Source organism: Pygocentrus nattereri, chromosome 25 (genome assembly GCF_015220715.1).
Source record: "Pygocentrus nattereri isolate fPygNat1 chromosome 25, fPygNat1.pri, whole genome shotgun sequence".
Lineage (NCBI taxonomy): Eukaryota > Metazoa > Chordata > Actinopteri > Characiformes > Serrasalmidae > Pygocentrus > Pygocentrus nattereri.
In genome coordinates this window covers 21,573,068-21,599,457 of record NC_051235.1, presented here as the reverse complement: position 1 = coordinate 21,599,457, position 26,390 = coordinate 21,573,068, and the positions used below count along the sequence as shown (strand labels likewise).

The 26,390-nt window shown below is 39.9% G+C and overlaps 1 protein-coding gene across 1 annotated transcript in view; it reads left to right on the top strand.

Annotated features, from left to right (window-relative positions):
* The window catches only part of map2k5 (mitogen-activated protein kinase kinase 5), an 81,962-nt gene that overhangs the window by 19,090 nt on the left and 36,482 nt on the right, over positions 1–26,390 (top strand). Inside the window, exons 9-17 of the mRNA XM_017703567.2 lie at positions 10,689–10,728; positions 11,914–11,982; positions 12,702–12,783; positions 12,938–12,999; positions 13,586–13,634; positions 14,861–14,934; positions 17,038–17,088; positions 18,414–18,485; positions 22,738–22,767. Coding sequence (XP_017559056.1) covers positions 10,689–10,728; positions 11,914–11,982; positions 12,702–12,783; positions 12,938–12,999; positions 13,586–13,634; positions 14,861–14,934; positions 17,038–17,088; positions 18,414–18,485; positions 22,738–22,767 — 529 coding nt within the window. The remainder of the gene's footprint in view (positions 1–10,688; positions 10,729–11,913; positions 11,983–12,701; positions 12,784–12,937; positions 13,000–13,585; positions 13,635–14,860; positions 14,935–17,037; positions 17,089–18,413; positions 18,486–22,737; positions 22,768–26,390) is intronic.

Below are 26,390 nucleotides of genomic sequence, written 5' to 3'. Positions count from 1 at the left end.
AATTTATTCAATACTCCATCGTCCACTCAGCCTGACCACATCTTCTGGCAGCTTTGAGGCGCTGGGATGAGACGATTATTTATTTTATAAAGTGAAGGTTGCCAAACGTGGGTGATATTGATTGTGGCGTTGAGGAATGACATTGATTCAGTTTGACTCCCTGTGAAGCCGGTTTCAATTACCCAGATGATCTATTAGCAGCAAACGGCTAACATGACAGGTCAGGACACACACATCCTCATACACAAACACTGTCAAATTTTGCCTATTCTCTTCATGCTATCTACTGGAATGCTTCATTGAGATTGATAACCTAGACCAGTGTGTCGTTCTTTGTGTTGTTTACTGTGAATTACATAAATATCCTTTCACTATTCAGGTGAACCAGACTAATTAAATGGATTTTTTTTAGATTAAATTGATCAATGTACAAACCTCAGATGGCACTGCATTCAAAACTGTCATTATTCTCCACACATGGACTCGAGAATACTTGGACAAAACCACTGTCAATAAATACTGTTTGTCGCTGCATCCACAAATGCAAGATAAGACTGTAATATGCACAGTGAACACATGCCAGCAATGTCCAGGATCGGCACTGACTTCTCTGGGATAGAAGTCATCTGAAATTGCCTGATGCACAGTGTAAATGTGTATTGTGGTCTGACGAGTCATTCTTTCATATTGTTTCTGGACATATTGTATGAAGTGTCCATTAAGAAGAAAAGGACCACCAAAGTTGTTGCTAGTGTAAAGCCAGAGTCTTTCATGGTATGGGGGTATTAGAGGGTAACTTGCACATCTGTGAAGGTACCATTAACACAAACATTTTTGGGAGCTACAGATGCTGCCTTCTAGACAACGCTTAAACATGCTCCTTTCGCAAACGCCACATTTACATGTAGCCTAATATCCGTTAATAATCTAATAGCTCAATCGGAATAGAATACACCCATATAAACACCTCAGTTAGAATAGAGTAGTCTGATTAAGGCCATTCAGAACACACTTTCTAACCGATTGAAGGAGGTAGGTTATCCTAACCCTAACCCTAATCCTGTAAATAATCAGTTAAATATAAAAATAATAGCCTTGCAAACAACTGTATCCAATTATGTTCCCAATTGGAAAGTTTAAGTATGTTCTGTGCATGTGCATTCACATCACAGTGAAAGTTTATAAGGTTCAACATGGCAGGAGCAGAAACTGGACTGCGGAAGAGGTTTAAAAGACGGCAGTGGGATGGGCGTCCGGCTTATGTCTCTCTGCACATGAACTCTTCTGTACTGTGTACATGTGAAGTACATTTTCCTGAGTCTGCCATAATTTTAAAGTAATTAAAATGCTCATCTCACTTTGCCAGGACTTGTGTGATGCTTGTTGTTATGGTAACGTCTGCAGTAAGTGGTACTCTCTGCATGCATGTACAACCCCAATTCCAATGAAGTTGGGACGTTGTGTAAAACATCAATAAAAACAGAATACAATGATAAACTTTATTGTTTTTTGCAAATATTCACTCATTTTGAATTTGATGCCTGCAACATGTTCCAAAGAAGTTGGGACAGGGGCAATAAAAGACTGGAAAAGTTGAGGAATGCTCAAAAAACACCTGTTTGGAACATTCCACCGGTGAACAGGTTAATTAGAAACAGGTGAGTGTCATGATTGAGTATAAAGGGAGCATCCCTGAAAGGGAGCATCCACTTTGTGAACAACTGCTTGAGCAAATAGTCCAACAGTTTAAGAACAACGTTTCTCAACGTGCAATTGCAAGGAGTTTAGTGATTATCATCATCTACAGTCCATAATATCACCAAAAGATTCAGAGAATATGGAGAAATCTCTGCAAGTAAGCGGCAAGGCAGAAAACCAACATTGAATGCCCATGACCTTCGATCCCTCAGGCAGCACTGCATTAAAACATCATTCTGTAACGGATATTACCACATGGGCTCAGGAACACTTCAGAAAACCATCGTCAGTGAACACAGTTCGTCGCTCCATCTACAAGTGCAAGTTAAAACCCTGCCATGAAAAGCGAAAGCCACATATCAACAACACCCAGAAACGCTGCCGGCTTCTCTGGACCTGAGCTCATCTGAGATGGACTGACGCAAAGTGGAAAAGTGTCCTGTGGTCTGATGAGTCCACATTTTGAATTGTTTTTGGAAATCATGGACGTCGTGTCCTCCGGGCCAAAGAGGAAAAGGACTGTCCGGACTGTTATCAGCGCAAAGTTCAAAAGCCAGCATCTCTGATGGTGTGGGGGTGTGTTAGTGCCCATGGAATGCGTAACTTGCACATCTGTGAAGGCACCATTAATGCTGAAAGGTACATACAGGTTTTGGAGCAACATATGCTGCCATCCAAGCAGCGTCTTTTTCAGGGATGTACCTGATTATTTCAGCAAGACAATGCCAAGCCACATTCTGCACGTGTTACAACAGCATGGCTTCATAGTAAAAGAGTACGGGTACTAGACTGGCCTGCCTGCAGTCCAGATCTGTCTCCCATTGAAAATGTGTGGAGCATTATGAAGCGCAAAATACAACAACAGAGACCCCGGACTGTTGAGCAACTGAAGTTGTACATCAAGCAAGAATGGGAAAGAATTCCACCTACGAAGCTTCAACAATTAGTGTCCTCAGTTCCCAAACACTTATTGAGTGTTGTTAAAAGGAAAGGTGATGTAACACAGTGGTAAGCATGCCCCTGTCCCAACTTCTTTGGTACATGTTGCAGGCATCAAATTGAAAATGAGTGAATATTTGCAAAAAACAATAAAGTTTATACGTTTGAGCATTAAATATCTTGTCTTTGTTGTGTCTATAATCGGAATGTATTCAACTGGATTGGCAAAAATCTTTGCATGTAAATACAGCCAGTGTCTAGCAAGCATTACATTTGGAATCAGCACATACAAAAAACAATAAAAGCAATAACTAGTTGATTAGTTAATAAAGTAAAACATAATAATAGTTTTCAACTGAAAACATGTTAAAACAGAACTCGCTCATCCCATTTATTTTTTATTTTTTTATCATTTAACATATTTTTTGGAATTTAAGTTTGTGGAACCTGTCAGCTTCATGCCTTACCTGTTTATAAACAAGTTCAAAAACTAGTTTAGCCCTAAAATCCTTGAATGTCCTTTAATATCAGCAGTTTTGCATTTGTGCTGTGCAGTATTCAATGTGGTGAGGACAGGTCGTTTGCTTACTTTTGTTGTTGTTGCAAAGTGTCCTGGAAACTTGAAATTATCGAGGGCCTTGGTAGAAATTTAATTAATGACATGTCCCATGGAACAGAAAATAATTAGAGTTGATAAACAGCTTCATGTTTATTTGGTTGGTTTTATTTTCCTTTCATTCTTTCTTTCTTTATTTGTTTATGTAGTTTATTTATTTAATTTTAAAAGTCAATACTGCAACCCAAACATATTCACAGGCTGCTGAACTCAGCACAAAAGCCTGTATCCCCGTTTTTATTCCCATGTGAGAGTGCTTGCTGTCTTCATTTGCATTTCATTGAAAACGGCTATTTTAAATGCTGTTTTGGCTTTTGTTAACTTGAGAAGCAGGTATTTCTAGATCCATGTAAAGACAATTTTCCATTTTTCGCACATTAGAAAAGTTCCTGTTGATAATGCTAGCCAGGCAACTTAAGCTTCAGACCCTGGAAATTCACTTAGCATTTCTAAATATTTTAATAAGAAAAAAATGTGTGGTATACAAATAAATACAATTGCTAGGTTATAAATTGAGATTAAATATTTTATATTATTACAATGTATTTTGGTTCTAAATATTTAAACATACACAACACAAATACAAAAGACAAAGACCATCCTTCATTAATTTAGTTTCCAGTCGAAATGAAATTTTTATATTAAGTTCAATAAGTAATGAACCCATAAAACTAATATTTAAGAAGCAATGACATAGAAGCTTCAACAACTGAATATTGTATTGGTTTTGAAGTATTTAATGCATTCTTTTTCCTTTATTCCATGTTCCATTTTTTTAATTTATCAAAGAAATCTGGATATTTTTCCTTTTCAAGTGCAATTTTAGAAGGTGGTTACATTTTCTTCATTGCATGGTTGTTAGGATTAATTTAGTAATTTTGTTAGCTCAAGTTTTTAAAAAAACAGATTTTTTTTACTTTAACCCCCTCCATATGCAAGTGTGGGTTATCTTAAATCTATTCAGACATCTCAAATCTCAAACCTCTCTAAAATATCTCCTGAAAACGAGTAACTAAGTAATTGTTGTTTTGACTGGAAGTTATGTAAATGTAGTGTGGTCTTTTAATTTTTTTTATCAGTGTATTTTATGTGAAAATCCAAGTAGATCTGTAGGAAAGTTAGGGAAAAATGAATGCATATGGCCTTAGAAAATCAGGCTGTGTTCCTATCCATCTCCACCACTGTCCTCAGTCACCTTTAATTTACACTCACACTCTTCCTGTCTTGCTGTCTTTCTCTCTCTACGTTATGTAAAATAAACACCTCTGTGACCATCACACAGGCCGTGTGCTCCACAGTGCCTGGGGTATTAGCTTAAATTGCTTTTCTTAAAAAATAAATAAGTGTGCTTTCCCCCCCTACAGGGTATTTACCTAACCTGCTGTGCCTCCAGGTGTACTGTTATTATGTGTCAGAGCATGAGGAGTTGATAACCCTACCTCTTGCTTACATCCACACTATAAAAATAAGGGTACTTCGATTCACCCCCAGGGTATTTAAAACCTACATTTGGAAAATAGATGCAAACACCTTACTCTGCATTTTGTCATATGCGCTTCGCTGTCTTACACAGTCTCTTTGTGCTAGTTCTAGTCAAAATCTCTGGCAACCCAGTTAATGGCTGCTTAGCTGTACTGAGCATCCTTGAGGACATGGCAACCCAGTCATTACATATTAAGCTGGAGTGACCGGGCCATGATCCTGGCCTTAGCCTTCAAACCTGAAGCACGTTTACGAGCCTTAGACATCCACTCACAATTGCACAGCAGTGTGTGTGATGTTATTGTTCTGCTGCACTGATCTGGTAATGGATCAATACAAGCCCTGTGGTTTATTGCAGTAGCCCAGATTGGTCAGTGTTGTCCGCCTGCAGTGAGTTTAGCCTAATGGGACACTAAATGCCTAAATGCTCTGACTCTTACGTACCAAGAGTTTACTTGTCGCTGCGATGCTCTAAGTGCTGTATTTTAATTAATCATTTTTGTTCTTAGTTTTTTTTTGTGGTTCATTTTTCATAAGTCATTCTAGGAGCTAGAATATTGTATGTGTGTGTGTGTATGTGTATTAGTATTTGTGTACCTTTTTATGAAGACCAAACTTGGAAAACATGAAATTAAAAGGACATGGAGAGTTTGTGGTGATCATCGTGAGGAATAGTACTTAAGCACAAAGTGTTTGCATGTGTATAAGCTGTAATCATTGAGTTTGTAAGCAAAATTTAATCTGCCGATCGTGCTGCCTAGCTGCACTCACTGGCCACTTTATTAGGTACACCTTGCTAGTTTTGCCTTCAGAACTGCCTTAATTCTTCGTGGCATACTTTCAACAAGGTTTTGGAATCATTCCTCAGAGATTTTGGTCCATATTGACATGATAGCATCAAGCAGTTGCTGCAGATTTGTTGGCTGTACATCAATGATGCGCATCTCCCGTTCCACCACATCCCAAAGGTGCTCTATTGGATTGAGATCTGGTGACTTTGGAGGCCATTGGAGTAGAGTGAACTCATTATCATGTTCAAGAAACCAATTTGAGATGATATGAGCTTTGTGACATGGTGCATCCTGTTGGAAATAGCCATCAGAAGATGGGTACACTGTGGTCAGCTGGTACTAAGGAGCCCAAAGTGTGTCAAGAAAATATCCCCCACACCATTACACCAGCACCACCACCAGCCTGAACCATTGATACAACACAGGATGGATCCATTCTTTCATGTTGTTTACGTAAATTCTGACCCTACCATCTGAATGTTGCAGCTGAAATCGAGACTCGTCAGACCAGGCAACATTTTTCCAATCTTTCAGTGAGCCCATGCGAATTGTAGGCTCAGTTTCCTGTTCTTAGCTGACAGGAGTGGTGCCTGGTGTGGTCTTCTGCTACTGTAACCCATCTTCTTCAAAGTGTTGTGCGTTCAGAGATGGTATTCTGCATTCCTGGTTGTAACAAGTGGTTATTTGAGTTACTGTTGCCTTTCTATCATCTCAAACTAGTCTGCCCATTCTCCTTTGACCTCTCACATCAACAAGGCATTTTCGTCCACACAACTGCCGCTCACTGGATATTTTCTCTTTTTCGGACCGTTCTCTGTAAACCCTACAGATGGTTGTGCATGAAAATCCCAGTAGATCAGCAGTTTCTGAAATACTCAGACCAGCCCGTCTGGCACCAACAACCACACCACATTCAAAGTCACTTAAATCACCTTTCTTCCCCATTCTGACGCTCGGTTTAGACTTCAGCAAGTTATCTTGACCACCTCTACATCCCTAAATGCATTGAGTTGCGGCCATGTGATTGGCTGATTAGCTATTTGTGTTAACAAGCAATTGAACAGATGTACCCAATAAAGTGGCTGGTGAGTTTGTTATACATGCATAACGGTACCAATAAATAATAATAATGCCACGTTCAAAGTCACTGAAATCACTTTTCTTCCCCATTCTGATGCTCGGTTTGCAATTCAGAAAGTTGTCGTGACCACCTCTACATGCCTAAAAGCTTTGATATGCGGCCATGTGATTGGCTGATTAATTATTTGTGTTGACAAGCAATTGAACATTGTACAATTGAATTGTACCTAATAAGCAATTGAATTGTACCTAATAAAGTGGCTGGTGAGTGTATATCAAACTGAAATGTACTGATCTGACCATTCATATGCTATAGCTGGTATTGCTTAGTGTAGCCACTCCCACAGCAGTTGATTGGCTTGATTTATATCAGTTGTAACAGTATTCCCAAATTTCTTTCTGTTACATTTAGGAACCAAGTCTCCGGTTTCATTTGAGTCCTGACACTATAAGTTTAACTGTGTTGGTAAAAGCAGCTACTTAAAATTGAATATTGTTCTTTAAACAATGAAATAAAACACAAACTTGCTGCAACTTTACAATCATATGACAAAGTCCATTATTGACAAATTATTGCATTTTATGGTGATAATGGTGCACCTTCAGAGTTTTCATGTGCCAAAGTTTATTCATAACAATATTAGATTTTGGTAACAAATTACTTGATACCTGCTACATACCTTTACTTAAGATGTTGTATGCTGTCATGTGTTGTCCTGGCACAAAGCCATATCTTGTTACCATTACCCATGTTTGTCATGAAATAAATCATAATGTTTTATGTCAGGACAGCTAAGTGTATACTTATGTCAGGATAGTTAAGTGATAGTAAGTACTTAAGAAAAAATTGAATTATATTCCATAAATTGTGTCTGAAAAGTTTGTCACATACTAATTTGATATGGTTATTTTAATGTCATGTAGCAGGGTAAAGTGTTAGCTACGTTTTGTCTTCTTTGTTATGACCTGGTCTAGGGTCAGGCCCTAGCAGAGAACGCGGGTGTAGCAAAAATGATTAAAACATCCCTACTGATAAAAAGGTGCTTGTACTGTCATTAGGAAGAAACAGTCCATTTTCTGTGCCCCCTCTTGAGAATGCAGGTTGCTTGCTTTGTTTTCTTTGGTTTGTCTTGTCATGCACTGATATTTAACTCTCTCTCTGCTGACCCTCAAGCCAAAACGCCCCTGACCAGGACTGACTAGAGTTGACGCACAAACTACAGATGACCGTTGTCCACTGATGCTCACAGACGGTCTGGTGGCATCAGCAGGCCGATAGTTGGCTTGGTGTGTCAGGGCCCTTAGACTTTCACCTCTTTCATACCTTGTCACTATGTCCTCTGTCTTTCCTTCTACCCCTCCCACTCTCTCTCTGAGGTCATCACCTGGTCATGAGTGATCTCAGGTGAGACAGGGAGATGGAGAGAGAGAGAGTGCATGGTCTGGTGGCTTCTGTAACTCAAACCTCTGTGTGTGTTCCGATGGGTGCCGTCAAGAGGCCCATGAATAGTGCATGACAGAGCTTTCATTACAGCAGACACTGGAGTTTAAATAACACTGCACAGAGACACGTTTACCGAGGTCAGAACCGGTTACTGACTGTCGCTACGGTTACCTCACCCAGGCCACAGGGTTGTCAGTCTTCAATCATTCTTTCCTTTGGCAAGCTAGTGGAGTTCAGAGGTCAAGGACAGAGACCATATCCGGACCATATTAAAATCCCATAAAGTAGGCTTTATATGTTCTCTCTTAGTCTCTTAACTGGGCATGGCAGTATTAAATGTAGTTTGACATGTCAATCTGTCTAAAACATTTTTTTCCCCTACAAGAGTGTTCCTTTAACTGCTTTGACTGTTTGCTTTAGCTTTGTTGTGTGCAAATAGCCTATAAATCCATATAGTGTATTTTCTTTACAGTATAGTTACTGTGTGGGTACATTTCTTATACTTGCTTATCAGGCCCAGTTTAATAAAGAGTGCCTTTGCTAAAGTACATTTGATTAAATACAAGGGATGACATCAACCAGCAAACCAAACATTCTTAGAGTCTAGCAAAATTTATAAATTGACTTTACCAACGTGTGTTGTGTTGTTTTGTGTTGTCTTGTCTTGTATAGTACATGTCCTAAAAGTGTCCATGGATGATCGTTAAAAGACGAGTTTGCCTCGCTTCTGCAGTGTCCCCAATAAACATTATCAGTGGGTATGTAAAGGTGTGCTGGAAGGCTCTGAATGTTCCAAAGTAAAGTCTACCCTGGCAAGGGTGGCAGGTCAGACTGGATCGAGTGTCTGTGGCGTAAATGAGGCACGTTAGCCGGCGCATCACTTAGAGGTGTCATTAATTAAAGGCCTGTGGCAGTTACGAGGTGTCTGGGGCAGAAACCAGATCAGGCATCTCTTCCAAATTAATCACACACACATACACACACACACACACACACACACACACACACACACACACACACACACCCCGCTGCTGGAACAACAGGGGCAAACCATATGGACAAGACAACCCTATATGCACAAACTGACAGATAGTAAAACTCAGTGGTAACCAATTAAAATCTGCGTTTCAGCTGGAAGGGGATGGACATTCCCTAAAAAGTGAAACTTTTGTGATTTTTTTTTTTGTTAATGTTTATTAAATGTTAATGATACCTGATTTTTGAGGAGTATTAATGTTCTTTATTCAGTGATATTAAAACAGGTTATAAGTGATTCTAACATTCTAAAAACTGATGTCACCTTCAGAATAATGCATTGTGGTACATCAGTGAAATTTTACACCCCTACTGGCAGTTTATATATTTGCTGTAATTTTAATCAATAATAATTTAAACAGTGTGGTTTGAAATGCTGTAAGCTGGAAAGATGTTTTTCAACATTTTAAATGTGTTTTGGGATCACCACTATTCAGATATGAGGCATTTGGAATATTAATAATTAACTATTAACCTCATTCTCAGTGTTTTCCAGCTGTATCAGTCCGCAAGGAATCATCTACAGCTCTGTTGAAAACTCTGGACACAAAGTTTTTACAACATGGTGCTAATTAATTGAACAACTGTAAAGCTGTGAAACTATCAAGACTAACATAACTGTGAAACTTTGATAAAATATAGAAAAATAATATTAGAATTCTTTTATACTTTTATCTTAATGGTGATAACAGACTTTCAAGTTGTGATTCCAAACACACATTTGTGTCTCTCTGTTCCTCTTTCCGACACTCATTTCTTCACCCTCCCCACCACCTCTCTCTCTCTCTCTCTCTCTCTCTCTCTCTCTCTCTGTCTCTCTCTCTCTCTCTGTATCTCTTTCTTTCTTTTTCTTTCTGCCCCCCCCCCCCCTCCCCCCAGCTCATTTAGCATCTGTGCGTGTTTTGTCATGTTATTGTAAGCTGATCCGACCTTCAGAGAACAGAGCTACCATTGAGCCATGATCAAGCGTCATGATTAAATCATTGCCATTTTGCTGTTTATTTGGCTAAAACCAAATCCCCTTTTCAGCCTTACCATTCCTGTACAGGCACTCAAGGAGACATGTTTGACAAGAAAAATGCTTCATGTTTTCTGATTAATGTTTACTTTAATATAGTGGCCCTGAAAAATATATAGTGGCTTTCTACTTCCTTTAATATCAAACAGACTATATGCTTCTTTTCCTGTATAAATAGTGGGGTAATTTGCTTTGTCACTGTGTTGACCTGTTCATGCTCCATGTTTTCGCCAAAAAAAACATTCTTTCACAGCTGTTGCTAGGTTGGACAAGCTTTACGGAACATGAGCAATAAAATCATTTTATGAGCAGTTGTAGAGAACAGCTTATGTCATTTGGAATGTGTTAATAATTTCAAGTTTTGATTAACAACGTACAATGTAATGCTGCAACAACGTAAAATCTAGTAGGTTGTGAATAGGATTTTATTGCCAACATTCTGTAAAGCTTGTCCAACCTAGCAACAGTTGTGGAGAACGACTTGGTGATTTGATTGATTAGCTTTGCTGCTTTATTATGACTGTCCGAGCAAGGCAGTAGGATCTTTACTGAGTCTCTCTCTCTCTCTCTCTCTCTCTCTCACAGAGCATACCATCTCCTGGGGAAGAGGGTTCTGGCAGTGAAGGTAAGAGGAGAACACGTCTTCAATTTGAGAAGAGAAACTGAGATGTGGTCTTAGAGAGTGGGCACTTAATTTGACCTGTGAGTGTGTGTGTTTGTGTGGAGTTATCCATGGCAGATAATGATAAATGGCTGTTAGTCTGGTGTTAATAGGACCGTACTAATTGGAGGGCACTAAGAGCAAATGTAGCACTCCATCACTTGATGGCTGCAGTTAAGCTCACTATAGCCCCAGTGACCCTAGCTGTCTGAGCTTCTTTCTTCCTTTTCACTCTCTCTCTACTTCAGTCACTCCCTCTCTCTCTCATGGTCTCTCATTCTGTCTCATTACACTCAGTCTTTCTCTCTCAAGTCATATGACTTATACCTTGTCACAAATACGTTATTTAGCCAGCCAATGTGTTTCCGTTGTAATTGACCACATTTCTTATCAGCAATTTTTTTTGTTGTGGGCATACGAATTTTAATATAATTTAATTTCCTCTTTCAATCAAGTGTTTTCAAAATTCACACTGAAGTAAGTAGAGGGAAATTTGCCTTGCGCTCTCTCTCTCTCTCTCTCTCTCTCACTCTCTCTCACTCTCTCTAACAGAGCATACCATCTCCTGGGGAAGATCTGCTCTCTTTCCTCTCCACTCTCTCTATCTGTCCTTATCTTCTCTCTTCCAATTCGGTCTCCTCTCTCTTCTTTTGGGCTGACCTTTAACATTTGGCTGCCGTGGCCCAGTTCTTCTATCTGCTCAGGCTCCAGGCCGGGCTGTAAGCGATCTGCTCGTCCCCAGCCTTACTGCCTTACCTGTAATCAATTATTTCAATGGGAGTACGCTGATCTAACCTTAACTAAAGAAGCATTTTAGCTAATCTGAAGCTACATTACACATGTTTTTCCACTCTGTTGGGATAGGAGAGAGAGAGAGAGAATGAGAAAGAGAGAGGAAGAGAGATACTCCAGTAACTGTTCTGTGTTGTGTTGAGTTTTTCTCTGTTTTATTTTAAGACTGTCAGTGCTTAGGTCTGTGCAAATGCTTCTTTACTGTATATTGGAATGATTGTTGTATATTTCAGTATTATCAGTAAGTGTATTTATACAACCCTGGGTGAGCTGTGTGTATCTTAGAGAGAGAGATCTCTTATAATAAATATTTATTTTAATAAGAACCATGTTCATGTACTACCTCTTGTATTGTAGGTAATTCCTCTTGACATCACAGTGGAGCTGCAGAAGCAGATCATGTCTGAGCTGGAGATTCTTTACAAGGTCAGACCTGATCTCATTGCTACTGTGTCTTTGTACTTTCACTTCTTCTCGTTCTCTTATTCACTTATATAGTGTAATAGCAGCCAGTATTTACCTGTACTAATTTTAATAATTATCAGTCAACACCTTGTTGCTGATATTGATTCTTGTAACCAGTCATTTTTATGCTTAACTATTTAAAAAAATAAATACTGTAGTCCTTATATAAAAAGCAGTGAACATAAAACCTTTTGTTGCCTGTCATAATTATGAAATTGTAGCTGACAATTACTTGCCATGAAAAGAATTGCAATTAACATTATAAATTTCTTTTTTTGGTCATTGTTTGCAGCTCTTATTGTATTCATTATATTCAAGTAGGAGTGGCTAAATTGCCTGATTAGCTGACATTGCTTCCTAGCATTTGTACTTAATTCCTAACTGACCCCAGAAACTGCTTCAGCTCAAAGAAACAAACATTGCTTACCTCTGCCTTTCAAGCATGGTGTAACACCAATACAGAAGTTAGAACTTTTGTTTTCATAATATCAATAAAATGTGTCAGTAAAATGCTGTATTTCATGCTTTTATTTTATATACATTTTCCTCAGCACAGTGGAACTGCACCCTGTTCACATTCTGTTTGTAGTGCTGTAAAGCCTTTTTGACCTTTACTGGCATATATTCATAGGCTGCTGATGCTGTCTTTGTTTCTGATTCATTGTTTGATTGGTTTGCAGTGCGACTCTCCGTACATCATTACGTTCTACAGTGCTTTCTTTGTGGAAAATAGAATATCAATATGCACTGAGTTTATGGATGGTGAGTTGTCCTTATTTTGTTGTTTTTACTATGCGTGAATACAGTAGTCTTGAATTCTGTTTATTGTTTCTTGTGATCTGGTGAGATATGATTGGTTAAGCTACAATGTAATGTGAATAAAGTAGGTTCTATGTATGACTGTGGTTGTATATAGGTGGGTCTTTGGATGTGTATAGAAGAATTCCAGAGCATGTCCTGGGCCGGATTGCCGTGGCAGTGAGTGTTTTCCTCATTAGCTCCTTTTTCACGAACTCTAACATCACTCCATGTATACAGCAGACCCTCATTTCTAATAATCTTTTCCCCAAATTATATGTTGTACATTTTAAATTAATTCTTTAATTAATTCATGTTTCTCATTCCTGTTGACTTCCTCTTGTTGTAATCCAAATATAGAGCTATAAAAGTCATAAGGAGCGCACTAATAAGATGTTTAAGAACTGTTTGATTAAATTTACACTTTGTTTTGCTGTGAGGGTTATGGATTTAATTAATGTCCCTGAGTTTATCTGTGGATTTTTGTATCTTTATTCCCTGGTCTCCTTTGCTGTGTTTCTCGCCATAATCAGCTGTGATCTGCAGTTTTTGCTGTTTTGAGTGAAATTCACAGCTCTGCCCAAACATGCCCACACACTGTGTACACACACACACACACACACACACACACACACACACACACACACACACACACACACATCCTTAGATAACAGTTGCTTGAGTAATTATTTTTAAAGATAAGCCATGAGGCTTAGGTTTTATTTGTCTTATTTGCTGTAATTCCTACATTTGAATGCTTGTCTAGGTGGTGAAAGGACTGACTTATTTGTGGAGCCTGAAGATTTTACACAGAGGTGAGTGAGAGACCTTCAGCACTATTGATCAGAGATGGGACAGTTACCAGTTTTAATAAAATATTGTTAAAAATATCAATAAAAACTATGACAGTAATATTTTGCATTTTAATAACAATACATAATAACAAATTAACATAATTACAAATTAGAAGGGAAAAAAAAACATTTTCAGCATTTGGGCTTTTTTTGTTTTCCATGTGTTATGACATGATAACACAATTTAAATGCAAACTGGAATTTTTAAATGGTGTAAAAATAAACCAAATAATGAAATAAAATAGTTTTGGTATGACCATAACAATATTTTTTAGCAATATTGCGATAATACTGTTGTTTTACAGTATTTAAACCTGTTATTTTTTTCTGGTCACTGATGATGATTTTTTTTATACCGTTCCTTCTCCACTACAGATGATGCATAATTTATTTGCAAGGGTTGTCATTGGCTATTGCCATTTCACATTTTGACCACTAAAATACAAAGGTCCAGATTGTGACCAGAGTGAAACTTACCTTGGATTTTCTCTCTCCTAACAACCCAACAAAACAGTTGAATTTTCACACATTCACACAAATTTATATCATTGCCAAATGCAGCAGTGTTTTACTGTCCCGCATCAGATCCACAGTCTGTTTGGCTGAAATTTGTTTTAAACGGCCAACTGGAATGTTAAAATTATCACCACAACATGAAGCAACTTTGATCTTGAACCCTAAGCATTTATTTCATATGGCAGTGTTATTAAAATATGGTTTTACTGCCAGTGGCATTGCTGAAAATGGAAAAAGAATCAGATAACCATGATGGCTATTGATAAAAAGTTACTTTGTGAATATTTCTACAGTATTTAAAAGCAAGGTAGAATAGAAATTTTCATGGAGTTAGAGGTGGGTCTGTGGGATCACAACAAGCATTCTTTCATTGACATCATTCCCTGGATATAATGTTATATTAAAAATAAGAGTGAACATGGGGAACTTGAAGCAAAATGTAACACCTTTTTGTACCTGAAGCATGTTCATTTATTGTAATTATAATGCATATGTGATAGACATGTTTCTCACGTTTTGCTACAAATTCTTTATTTTGGGTGCAAGACTTCTTGGCTTGGTTATTAATGTGTTTCCCCTCCATTTGTGTTTCTGTAGCCACACCCACAGTAAAATAGCCTCTTTTTGCACTGTCTCTTAGTACCGAATAAAGTGTGCTTTTCTGTGTGCAGATGTGAAGCCTTCCAATATGCTGGTGAACACTCGAGGCCAGGTCAAACTCTGTGACTTTGGAGTCAGCACACAAGTATGTTCTACTTTGTTTTGCATTATGTGTGTCAGAGAGAGCCTGTTTGCACATAAACCAATCTCAGTCATGATCTCTCCATTCTCTCCTATGGTTTTCTATGCATTCTTCTGTTTCTCCTTGGGGAATTTTATGTTCAATCTCTAAGCCTTTCTCCATCACTCACGACCCTCTCAACTCTCTCTAATTACCACACTGACCAGTCACGCTGCATGTGCATTTATATAAGATGGTGTGCATGTGGTGACAATAGCCCAGGCTGAAAGAATCAGCGTCATCTTCCCCCTCTCCAATCCACAAAGGAGTCTAACAATAAAAACCCTGTCACTCCACACGCCTCTCTTTTAATTATTATTCATCATCCTGTCCTTAGAGATAGAGTGTACGTCTGACCCATAGTTAAGGTAGGATACGTATCACTGTGTGGGTTGGGCTTCCTTTGCGTGTGCAGACACACACCAGGCCATAGGGGAACACTCATTATGTTTGCCCTGTCATTGATGGCATGTGCCATTGTGTCCTGTCTTCTCTCTCATTGCCCAGTTTCTACAGGCTCTCCTGAGAGAGAGAGAAAGAGAGAGAGAGGCAGAGAGAGAGCGACTAAAATTACACCAGGCAGACGTTTCAATAACACTCTAAAATAACATGCCGTGCCGTGTCAGTAGATTTACACTCATCTCAGAGTCCCTCTGTAGACCTTCTCTCCCCACAGCTAAGAGCTGAGGTCACATACTCTTCCCTCATCTATATCCTCACTCTCAATACGTCCAAACACATAAAGCTGTGCTCTCTCTACATCATTGAATGTGACCCTCCAGTCTATTATCCATCAGCTTAAAGCCATTACAGACAAATTCAGCTAAGTATCTCTAAAATGCAAGTCCCGGATCGGCCTCCACCAACTGGCCCCTAACCTTCGCTTTTATAATGTGAGAGAAAACGCTGATTTGAGATCAGAATCGGTCCAGTGAGGCTCTAAGCAATAATCTATACAGTTCTCCCCTTACCCTAAATGTATTCAATCAGCGAAGACATGTTTGATGCCGGAAATTTGTTTGTTTAACACGGAAGCTACAAACTTGATGTAGCTAACAAGTAATAAAAGCCTTTACACATCACTTAGCATTGTGCACACTTGCATCAAAACAGCTGTTAGAGGGAAACTCTGGAATGTCATTTAACGTGTTCTACATCTGTTGTAAACATTTTTACCTCCTGCAGTACTTCAGTAGTGTCAAGTGAGATTTTCTGGTTTAAAGGCTTGGAAAACCCCCTTCTGATGATGTCGGAGGAACTATTGAGAAACAGGGGTTTACCTTTTCCCCCTCATTAAATAGTGAATGCAGAAGTAAGGCAGAAAGCTAATGTTACTGCTAGCTTGCTGAACATCTGTTTGCAGGCGCAAAACTGTGGTAACTGTTTTCAAATCATCATTGCAGTTTAGAGAATGGATTCCTAAAATGATAGATATGAATAAAGTCAGCATGTTGGCTACCTGGATGTCTGGATACCACAGTTTCGCTTCTTTTTTAGACTATAGACTAAAAAAAAAGTCTCTGGTGTCAAAGTTTTGCTGAATAAAAGTAGAAACACTAGATATTTTGTCAATTTGTTCAACAATCAGGGTAAGAACTACATTGATGTCAGCTTGGTGGAGTTCTCAGTGGCTAGGCTAGCAGTCAGGACTGATACTATGTGGAACTCCAGTACTTGAGGTGTTTGTGTAATGCATGCCGTGAGAGAACATTGATAAATGGAATCATGAAAACAATACAACATCAAGAATTCTGCCAAACTGTTGAGCATGAGGGATATTATGCTGCATGTATAATACTGCATACCGCAACAAATAACATGTTAAATGTTTTAGGTCTTTTACATGGTTGTTGACAGTGTTATATTTAAAATTGTACAAAACTATATTACAAAGCTAAAAACTGTAATTTTCCCATTCTTTTGTCCGTCTAACTGATAACTGATTTTTTTTTTTCTTGGTACTTGTGTTTTGGTGGATTTTCTCATTCAACCTAGGTGAGCAGAGTCATGTCATTTATCTAAATAAAGGTGTATAAAATTGATTTCTGCCTTTGCTTTCCTCTTCAGCTGGTGAACTCCATCGCAAAAACATATGTCGGAACCAATGCATATATGGCGGTAAGCAAGACAAGTTTCATCTGTGTGTTGAATGACCAGCTACTAGCCTTCAGATTTCTTTCAGTTTTATAGAAAGGGATGCAAGTCGTTCAGTAGATGTCTTAAATAACTCTTCTAGATAAATATCCTAGGCAGTGAGTTTCACCCATGCAAATCTTCAAATGAGGACCATCAGTGATAAAATAGGCAGGTCACTAAGGCGTACTTGTGAAAGAACCTGACCTTTACTGCAGAAAAAATGCCTCGTTTTACATTCACTGAATGAAAAAAGGACCTTTTCCCCCTCTGTACGTTACCTAACAGAATCTAACTTAGATTCTAATTAGTCTAATCTAAGTCTTTAATCTAACCTAACTGATAGTCTCAGTGGTAGCTAATCTTTGGACTTCCAGGGATCATTTGTGAGCAGCACTTTAATTTTTCAGTATCATTAACTACTTAGCATCCATAATAGTTTCCCATTATTTGCTGAATATTTCATAATAGTGAAATTATAACCCTACAGGTAAGAAGTTAATCCTACCAACACCAAACCTGAGATTTCCAGATGATGGGGCCAATTTAAGGCCTAATTTAAGAGTTTTATAACAAATTTAATATAAACTGTCACTCAGAAGGATAAGTGGCTTAGATGGTGTGTGTGTGTGTCTGTGTGTGTCTGTGTGTGTCTGTGTGTGTGTGTGTGTGTGTGTGTGTGTGTGTGTGTGTGTGTGTGTGTGTTCCAGTATGTGTAATTTATAATTAAGCATTTCATGACAACCCAAAAAGATAAAATCTGTAATGTGAACACCTATTGGATTAAACATACATAAAATGTATGTAAGTTTAACTGAAGTTGTCATGACGATATCATGTGGGTGTCATGTATACTGAAAAAAATTGTTTAATTTACATGTTTCAAATGTGTACATCAGTTCCACACAAATGAAATGTTACATCAACTTAAATTAAGAGCGCCCACAGTAATGAAGTTGATGTTACATTTTGTGCTGAGCTAGTGTACACATTTGAATCATGGAAACCCTTTAACCCCTCCCAGGCATAAATACTGCACTACTGTAAAGTTCCACTGACCAAAGTAACATTTCAAGTGTCTGACCAGAAACACAAGTGTGCTGAACATACATAGCCTGTTGTCCAGTGGCAGTGGCAGTGGCAGACTATAGAGTGTAATTTGAAAATGGTACACATGATCTTGCAAGCCTACATATACATGCAGCTGGCAATTCAGTTACATGGCCACTTCATTACCAGATTCTATTTCATTTATGTTCTGTTCTATTGCTATTTCAGCTTGCTTGCATTTCTGTGTTTGTGTTCTGCAGCCGGAACGAATATCAGGGGAGCAGTATGGCATACATTCAGATGTATGGAGTGTAGGAATCTCATTCATGGAGGTAAATGCTGCTTTTCTGGCCTAATTTACTATATATACGTACTGTAGCCCAGCAACCAGAACGGCACATGTGAACTTGAATGCAAGAACCTAAAATGTGCCTTATTTAATAAGCACTGTGGAAACTTCTGTTTGTGTGGTGTGTGTTGACTTGTTCAGGTTCAAGATCTTATTTAATTTATGTATGGATATTAACTTCTGTTGCTGCTATGGACTGTTATGCGTGTGTGTGGTGTGTGTTAGCAAAGAGGTATTAATAGTCCCTGCAGGCAGCCTGTCCAAACAGATGTTGGCCTGCAGCTATGCATGGATCACACTCAGAATCTCCCACTGACAGCAGTAAAGACCCACACATGCAGGCGCACAGATATAACCTATTCTCTTTTCACCCCTTGCCTCCTTTTACATTTTCTGACATGATTGTTTCTTTCACCTTCCACACTTTCTTCAACATTATTCATTTTTAGTTTTAGACTTGTTGATAGATAATGCTTTTATAACTTTTAGCAGCCAGCTGGTATTACACAGCAACAGCCAAACAACAGCTTAGCAAGCACTTGGGATAGCATAGGAACACCCTAGCAACACCTTAGCAACCATTTGGGATCACATAGCAAAAGCCTGGTGACTCCTTAGTGTCCACATAGAATGTGATCGCAATGACCTAGCAACATTTTAGCAACCACCAGGAATGGCAAAGCAATGGGCTAGCAAACCTTAGCAACCAGCAAGAGCAAGTAACATATTAACAACCACTTGGGATAACATTGCAACAGCCTAGCAACACCTGAGCAACCACTTGAGATTACATAGCAAAACTTTAGCAACCACCTGGAATACGCTAGCAGTGACCTAGCAACATCGTAGCAGTCACCTGGAATAGCATAGCAATGGACTATCAAGACCTCAGCAACCAGCAACAGCCAAGCAACACCGTAACAACCACTTGGGACAACATAGTAGCAGCCTAGCAACACCTTAGCAACCACCTGGGATTTACAATGCAACAGCCAAGCAATACCTTAGCAACCACCTGTTATTACATACAACAACCTAGCAACATATACGCAACCACCTGCTATTGCATAGCAACAGCCTAGCAACACCTTAGTAAATGACTGTCATTCCATAGCAACTGCCTAGAAACACTTTAGCAGCCTCCTAGGATTTTATAACAGCTTTAAGTGCCAAAATGTTATTCATTGTCAGCGCATCTGAAATGTATTTTTATAGCTTTCTGCTATTGAGTTTAATCCTATAAGATTGTAGAGTAATAAAACCGTAAAATCATTTTTGTGTGTGTATCTTCAACAAAATTGTTTTCAAATGAATGAAGACAACAAATCCAAAAGTTTCAATTGTGATTCCAGATCTCTGAACAGTGGTGTAATTCTACGGCTACACTTCTCTTCACATTCACTGAAGTGTGTGGTGTGGTGTATATGTGTGATTTTTGAGAATGTTTGATTAATAGAGAGGGGAGGTGCATTCACTTGTTTCAAAATGAATGGCTTTGATAGAATGGACAGGATACATTATGAAAGACCACTTGCACTAAATTTGCCGTGCTAGTAATTCACATCAGCTCTATCGATTTTTAATTTATTATTGTCAGCAGCTCTCAGTGACTCTGACAAATAGCCATCCTGAAATTGTCAATACTGTTGAATATCTTGACAATTACAATAGTCATTGATTTGGAGTTTAAAAAAAATATTATTGACTTGACTTTTTGTTGATAGTGATAAACTGTGCTGTGGGCAGTGTGGTCAGTTCACTACTCATGCCTTGCACAACAGTCCAAATGAATTAGCCAATGAACTTTACAGTGTAATTCAGATTAATCTTCTAAATGCAGCCAACAAGTCCACCACCTAATCCGGTTCAGAGATTAAGTGTGAAAATAATCTGGTTACACTATTAAGTCCCATTTAACTAAGATGAAAGCTGTCATGTAGACTTTTGATGAATCGTTACATTGAATGCAAGCTTTTAAAAATCGGGCTTTCATCTCCACCTCTCTTTTTTTGTCTTCTTGAGTCTTTATCCTTCTTCTCCTTTTCTTTCTCTCTTAGCAGGGGGTCACTGGGCAGGAATTAACTAATGGCTGCCGCTCTTTGAGCGGCTAACATTCGGGTGTGCAGCTCTTCGGCTCGTCCTTAAGTCTTCCTTTTAATCCAGCACATGTCTTAGTCCCTCAGTCAGTGGTAGATAAAGCCTTTGCTCATTTAAACACACCTGCTGAAGAGGCACAAGCTGCTACATATAGTGAGGATAACACCGCTGCTATTTAGAGCCTGAGGAAAAGGACTGCTATTCATTTGGGGTTTTTATTATTATTAAAGTTTTAAGATGAGTGAAACTTATTATTTATTAAGATGAATGATTTGGATCTTAAAAGGGTTGCAGTGAGTAGTTGCTCAGTTGTCAATGCCATTAGTTATTGCAAAACTATATTGTTCATTTGGCTGTCATATCACCACAAACTCCAAATGTTTTCAGTTTTTAATAGTTTTTAGAACATTTGTTGCCAAAAACCAACTCATTTACTCATATGAGTTTTGTTCCTCCCATTCATGCCACATGTAGAGTGTTTCAGCTTGGACTACATTTTTGAATGAGACACAATACAGGGTAGCCAATCTGAAGAGAGATCATTTACATATGTCAGTCTTAAAGACATAGTAACAAAGAATAGCCTGTTTAATTCTAAGGATAAAAGAGAGGTTGATGACATTTTTTTTTCTTCGTAATACCACACAAATGTTATAAGTGGACCTCAAATGTAAGATGTATGATCTAAAAATATAGGATATGAGCAAGTACCTGTTTTTGAGTACCAGCCAATACATACTGAGTAATGCGGTGTACCTTAACAGTGAAAATGTTTAAGTTTAGTTGGAGAAGCAGCTTAGAAAATGGATGGATGGATGGATGGATAGTTTAAAAGAAGTGCATTAGCTAGCTACATTCCTTAACTTGGATCAAGTAGTGCTGCAGTGGGGATGAGTGGGTTTTGTTTCACTTCTGAAAAAGTGCTTCTGTACAGCTGCGAGTAAAGTATGTTTCATAGTTTTGATTCCCACTTTTTCTCTGCCTCTTTTAACAATAAACTCTGTAGCACAGTGACTACAGGAATCACATCCAAAGCTAATGCATCCAAGGAACTCACTCAAGTTTAACTCCTTGTTGTAGTCTTTTAGCCAGTTGGCTGGTTGAGCTGTAGTTAAATGTCCTCTAAAGCCAGACATACACTGTGTAAATTTAGAAATCTTGTTTTTTGGTGACTCTCACAGTATGTTAAAATAGATGATTGTGTATGTATAAAGCCTGTGGTTTAAATGTTCACACTGATTGACATGCTGTGATTGACAGTACAGACAGCTCTGTGTATGAACAGTTGACAATAAGTTTGTTTTTCCTTCAAAACAACATGCTGCATACCCAAGTACCAAGCAAAAATGATGAGAAACTGTGCTACAGAAGCTTTGTTAACTTGTGCCACACTGCACTCAAACTAAAAGCAGGAGGTTATGTATACAGTAGGACAACATGGTCTCTCTACAGCCAATTTCACAAGAAACAAAACACTAAAAACAAGGAAAGTAAAGACTAAAGTTGTCATATTCAGACTTGCTGCCCATGTCAAGTTTTTTTGCCTCCCTTTGTTAAATTTCATGTGTTTCTGTCTGCTTAAAAACAAAAATCGCACAGTGTTTGTCTGGCAGGGATGTGCCAAAGTGAAATGTTTAAAGGGACCAGTGGCTTTGCATTCAACTGTCACGAGCAGGCACGCGCTCACTGCTAGCTTGAGACGTTTGTTCATTAGTGTGGCAGTGTACGCTAGGATTTTGTCATATAGTATCAGGTGATGTTGGATGTATCTGTGTAATTTTTGATCACAATAAGTATGAGTAAATGAGCATGATATCGGACAGATAGTCAACACTAGTTTTTGCATGGATGCATCCCTATCTTGAAACAGATTGCTGTACACTAAAGGAAATGTATGGTGCTGTGTACTTTCTGTTGTTTTGTTTTGCCATAAAAGAAGAAATTGTTGCAAAGAACTTTGAATGTTGGTGGCTCTGTGATGAAGACATTAGTCAGTTAATCTAAAAACAGTGGATGGAGTATAGAATATAGTCTTGATTATAGAAATAAATATCAATTGGAGCTCTTAATCTCAAGAATAGTCATGGCATTTGTGTGTCTATAACTGTAATTATTTTTCTTTGTTTTCTCTCTTACAGTTGGCACTTGGCCATTTCCCCTATCCACAGGTGAGTATATATCTCTAATTTATTATCTATTCCCTCCTCTGAACCTCTACAAACGTAATGTTTTCATCAGACTTTTAAAGACCCTGGTAGCCCTGTAATCTCCCGTAATCAGTCTCTGTGTGGCAGTAATTACCTTCCTTTTGTTTGTGATCATGTTGCTCATCTCAACCCTATTTACCCTTCTACAATCCTGCTGACCCAGTGGATTCCTCAATCCCATTAATCCTTTTAATCAGATTTCACCTTGGGATTTTTTCCTGGATTAACCCATTCTTAGAACCCCAGCCCTGGATTATAATCCTTGTCCAATCAGAGGTCTTCTTCATTTAGGAGGCACATTGTTAACTTGCAGGCATGCTTTTATTGTTGCTGGCAGGTTGAAGGGCAAAGTAGGTAAAAGTAGGCGTAAGAGGAAAAGGAGTAATAGGAAGAAGTAAGTGCTGTGTGTAGGTGATTACTATATTGGCCAATGTTGGAATATTATTGCTGTGTTAGAATATTATTGGCACATAGAGGTATAAAATGGAACTGCATTTCTTTGACATTCTCTGCTTTTCTGGCAACAGCTGAAACTGTTTAGGAGAATTTCATTCATTAGATTGTCGTTGTAACTCTCGTATCTGCCATACCTCTGAAATTATAACTTTTATATGAAAAAGGATAAAGTAATGTTTTTAACTGTAACATAGGTTAATGAAGCAAGATTGCAGATGTTTTTTGACATTTTCTGTCGGTCCATTCAATTTGTTGTATAAGTTTAAGCCTGCTGAACAGGCAGTGGGAGATTGCAGGGGGGCCCTTGTTGGCCTAGGCCCTTGCGGCAGAAACTGGCTCTTGGCTCGTGGAATGTAACCTCACTGGGGAGGGAAGGAGCCGGAGCTTGTGTGGGAGGTTGAGAGGTACCAACTAGATATAGTTGGGCTCACATCCACCCACAGTGTTCGCTCTGGAACCAAACTCCTTGATAGGGGTTGCTCCCTCTCCTACTCAGGGGTTGCACAGCATGAGAGGCACCAGGCGGGAATGGGGATACTCACGAGTCCCCCGGCTGACGGCCGTGCACTTGGAGTTTGTCTCGGTGGACAAGAGAGTCGCCTCAATGCGAATTAAAATCACAGAGACGAAAACTCTGACTGTTGTGTGTGCTTATGCACCAAACAATAGGTGAGAGTATTCGGCCTTCTTGGAGTGAGTGGGCGGGGTTCTGTAATGGGTCCCGCCTACAGACTCCATGGTCTTACTGGGAGACTTCAACAGTCATGTTGGCAATGACTGGGAGACCTGGAGAGGTGTGATTGGGAAGAACGGCCTGCCCAATCTAAAGCCAAATGGTGAATTGTTATTGGACTTCTGTGCCAGGCATGGATTGTCCATAAGAAACACCAAGTTCGAACACAAGGATGTTCATAAGTGTACATTCAGATTCAGATTCCTTGGTACATGGTACCAAAGCTCCTTTGGTCAGAGGTCAATGATCGACTTTGTTGTCGTTTCATCTGACTTGGGACCATATGTTCTGGACACTTGGGTAAAGAGAAGTGCTAAACTGTCAACTGATTGCCATCTGGTGCTGAGTTGGATCAGATGGCAAGGAAAACTGATGGTCAGACCCGGTAGACCCAAGCGAATTGTGAGGGTGTGCTGGGAATGACTGTCGGAGGCCCCTGTTCGAAGTGATTTTAACTCCCACCTCCAGGAGAGCTTTTCTCATGTCCTGGAGGTGGTAGGGGACATGGAGTCTGAATAGACCCTGTTCAAAACCTCCATTGTGGAAGCTGCCAGGCATAGCTGTGGCCAAAAGCTTGTGGGTGCCTGTCGGGGCGGTAACCCAAGAACCCCCTTGTGGACACCAGTGGTGAGGAAGAAAGAGGCCTTTAGGGACTGGATGGCCTGAAGGACTCCTGACTCAGCAGAGAGGTACCGACAGGCGAAAAAGGTGACATCTGCAACGGTGGCAGAAACAAAATCCAGGGCGTGGGAGGAGTTTGGCGAAGCCATGGAAAAAGACTTTTCGGTCAGCTTCAAGGAGGTTCTGGACAAGTCTCCGGCAACTCAGGAGTGGTCGGGGTGGCTGCGCCCAAGCTGTATTCGGCAAAGGTGGAGAAACTCTGACTTCAAATCACGATATTATCAGTTGGTGGAAGGATCACTTTGAGGAACTCCTTAATCTGGGAGACGTGCCTCCCTCACAGGAGTCAGGGCCAGAGGCCTCTGGTGTGTCAAGCTCCATTTCCCTGGTGGTGGTCACTGAAGTAGTTGGCAAGTTCTTCACTGGCAGGGGTGAATGAGAGTTGTCAGGAGATGCTTAAGGCTCTGGATATTGTGGGGCTGTCATGGCTGACGTGCCTCTGCAATATTCCATGGACCTCAGGAACAGGACCCTTGGACTGGCAGACTGGGGTGGCGGTCCCCATTTTTAAAAAAGGGGACTGGAGGGTGTGTGCCAGCTATCGGGGTTTCACACTGCTCAGCCTCCCTAGGAAAGTGTATGCCAAGGTGCTGGAAAGGAGACTCTGACCGATAGTTGAACCTCAGATTGAGGAGGAACAATGCGGATTCCGTCCAGGCTGTGGAACAATGGACCAGCTTTTCACCCTCTCACGGATTGTTGAGGGGGCATGAGAGTTTGCCAACCCAGTCTACATGTGTGTTGTGGATTTGGAGAAGGCTTATGATTGGGTTCCCCGAGATATCTTGTGAGAGGTCCTCTGGGAGTATGGGGTAGCGGGGCTACTACTCCAGGCCATTCGATCTCTGTACTCTCAGAGTGAGAGTTGTGTTCATATGCTCAGCATTAAGTTGGACCCTTTCAGTATTAGCGTTGGGCTCCGGCAGGGTTGTGCACTGTCTCCACTCCTGTTCATGATATTCATGGACATGGTGTCAAGGTCAGGAGGGCATTATGTGTGGAGGCCGGAGGGTAGTGTCTCTGCTATTTGCAGACGATGTTGTTCTTTTGGCTGAATCACATAGATGCCTCTAGCGCTCATTGGAGCGGTTTGCAGCTGAGTGTAAAGCGGTTGGTATGCGGATCAGCACCTTCAAATCTGAGTCCATGGTCTTAGCCCGGAAAAGGATGGCATGCCCACTCCAGGTAAGGGGAAAGGACTTGCCCCAGGTGGAGGAGTTTAATTATCTCTGGGTCTTATTCACGAGTGATGGGAAGAGGGATTGTGAGATCGGCCGTGGGCTGGGACAGGTGTTAGCAGTAATGCGGTCACTGTACTGGACTGTAATGGAGAAGAGGGTGCTGAGCCGTAAGGTAAAGCTCTTTGTTTACCGTTTGTTCTACATCCCGATCCTCACCTATGGTCATGGGCTGTGGGCAATGACTGAAAGAATGAGATTGCGAATAGAAGTGGTGGAAATAAGCAGGGTGGTGGGCTACACTCTATTTGATAGGGTGAGGAGCTCGGCCATCCGGGAGGAGCTTGGAGTATAGCCGCTACTCCTCGGCAGGAGCCAGCTGAGGTGGTTAGGGCATCAGATTCGGATGCCCCTGGATGCCTCCCGTTGGGGATGTACCAGGCACATCCTACCAGGATAAGACCCTGGGTTCGTCCTAGGACCCGCTGGAGGGATTACATCTCCAAGTTGGCATGGGAGCGGCTTGGGGTCCCTGA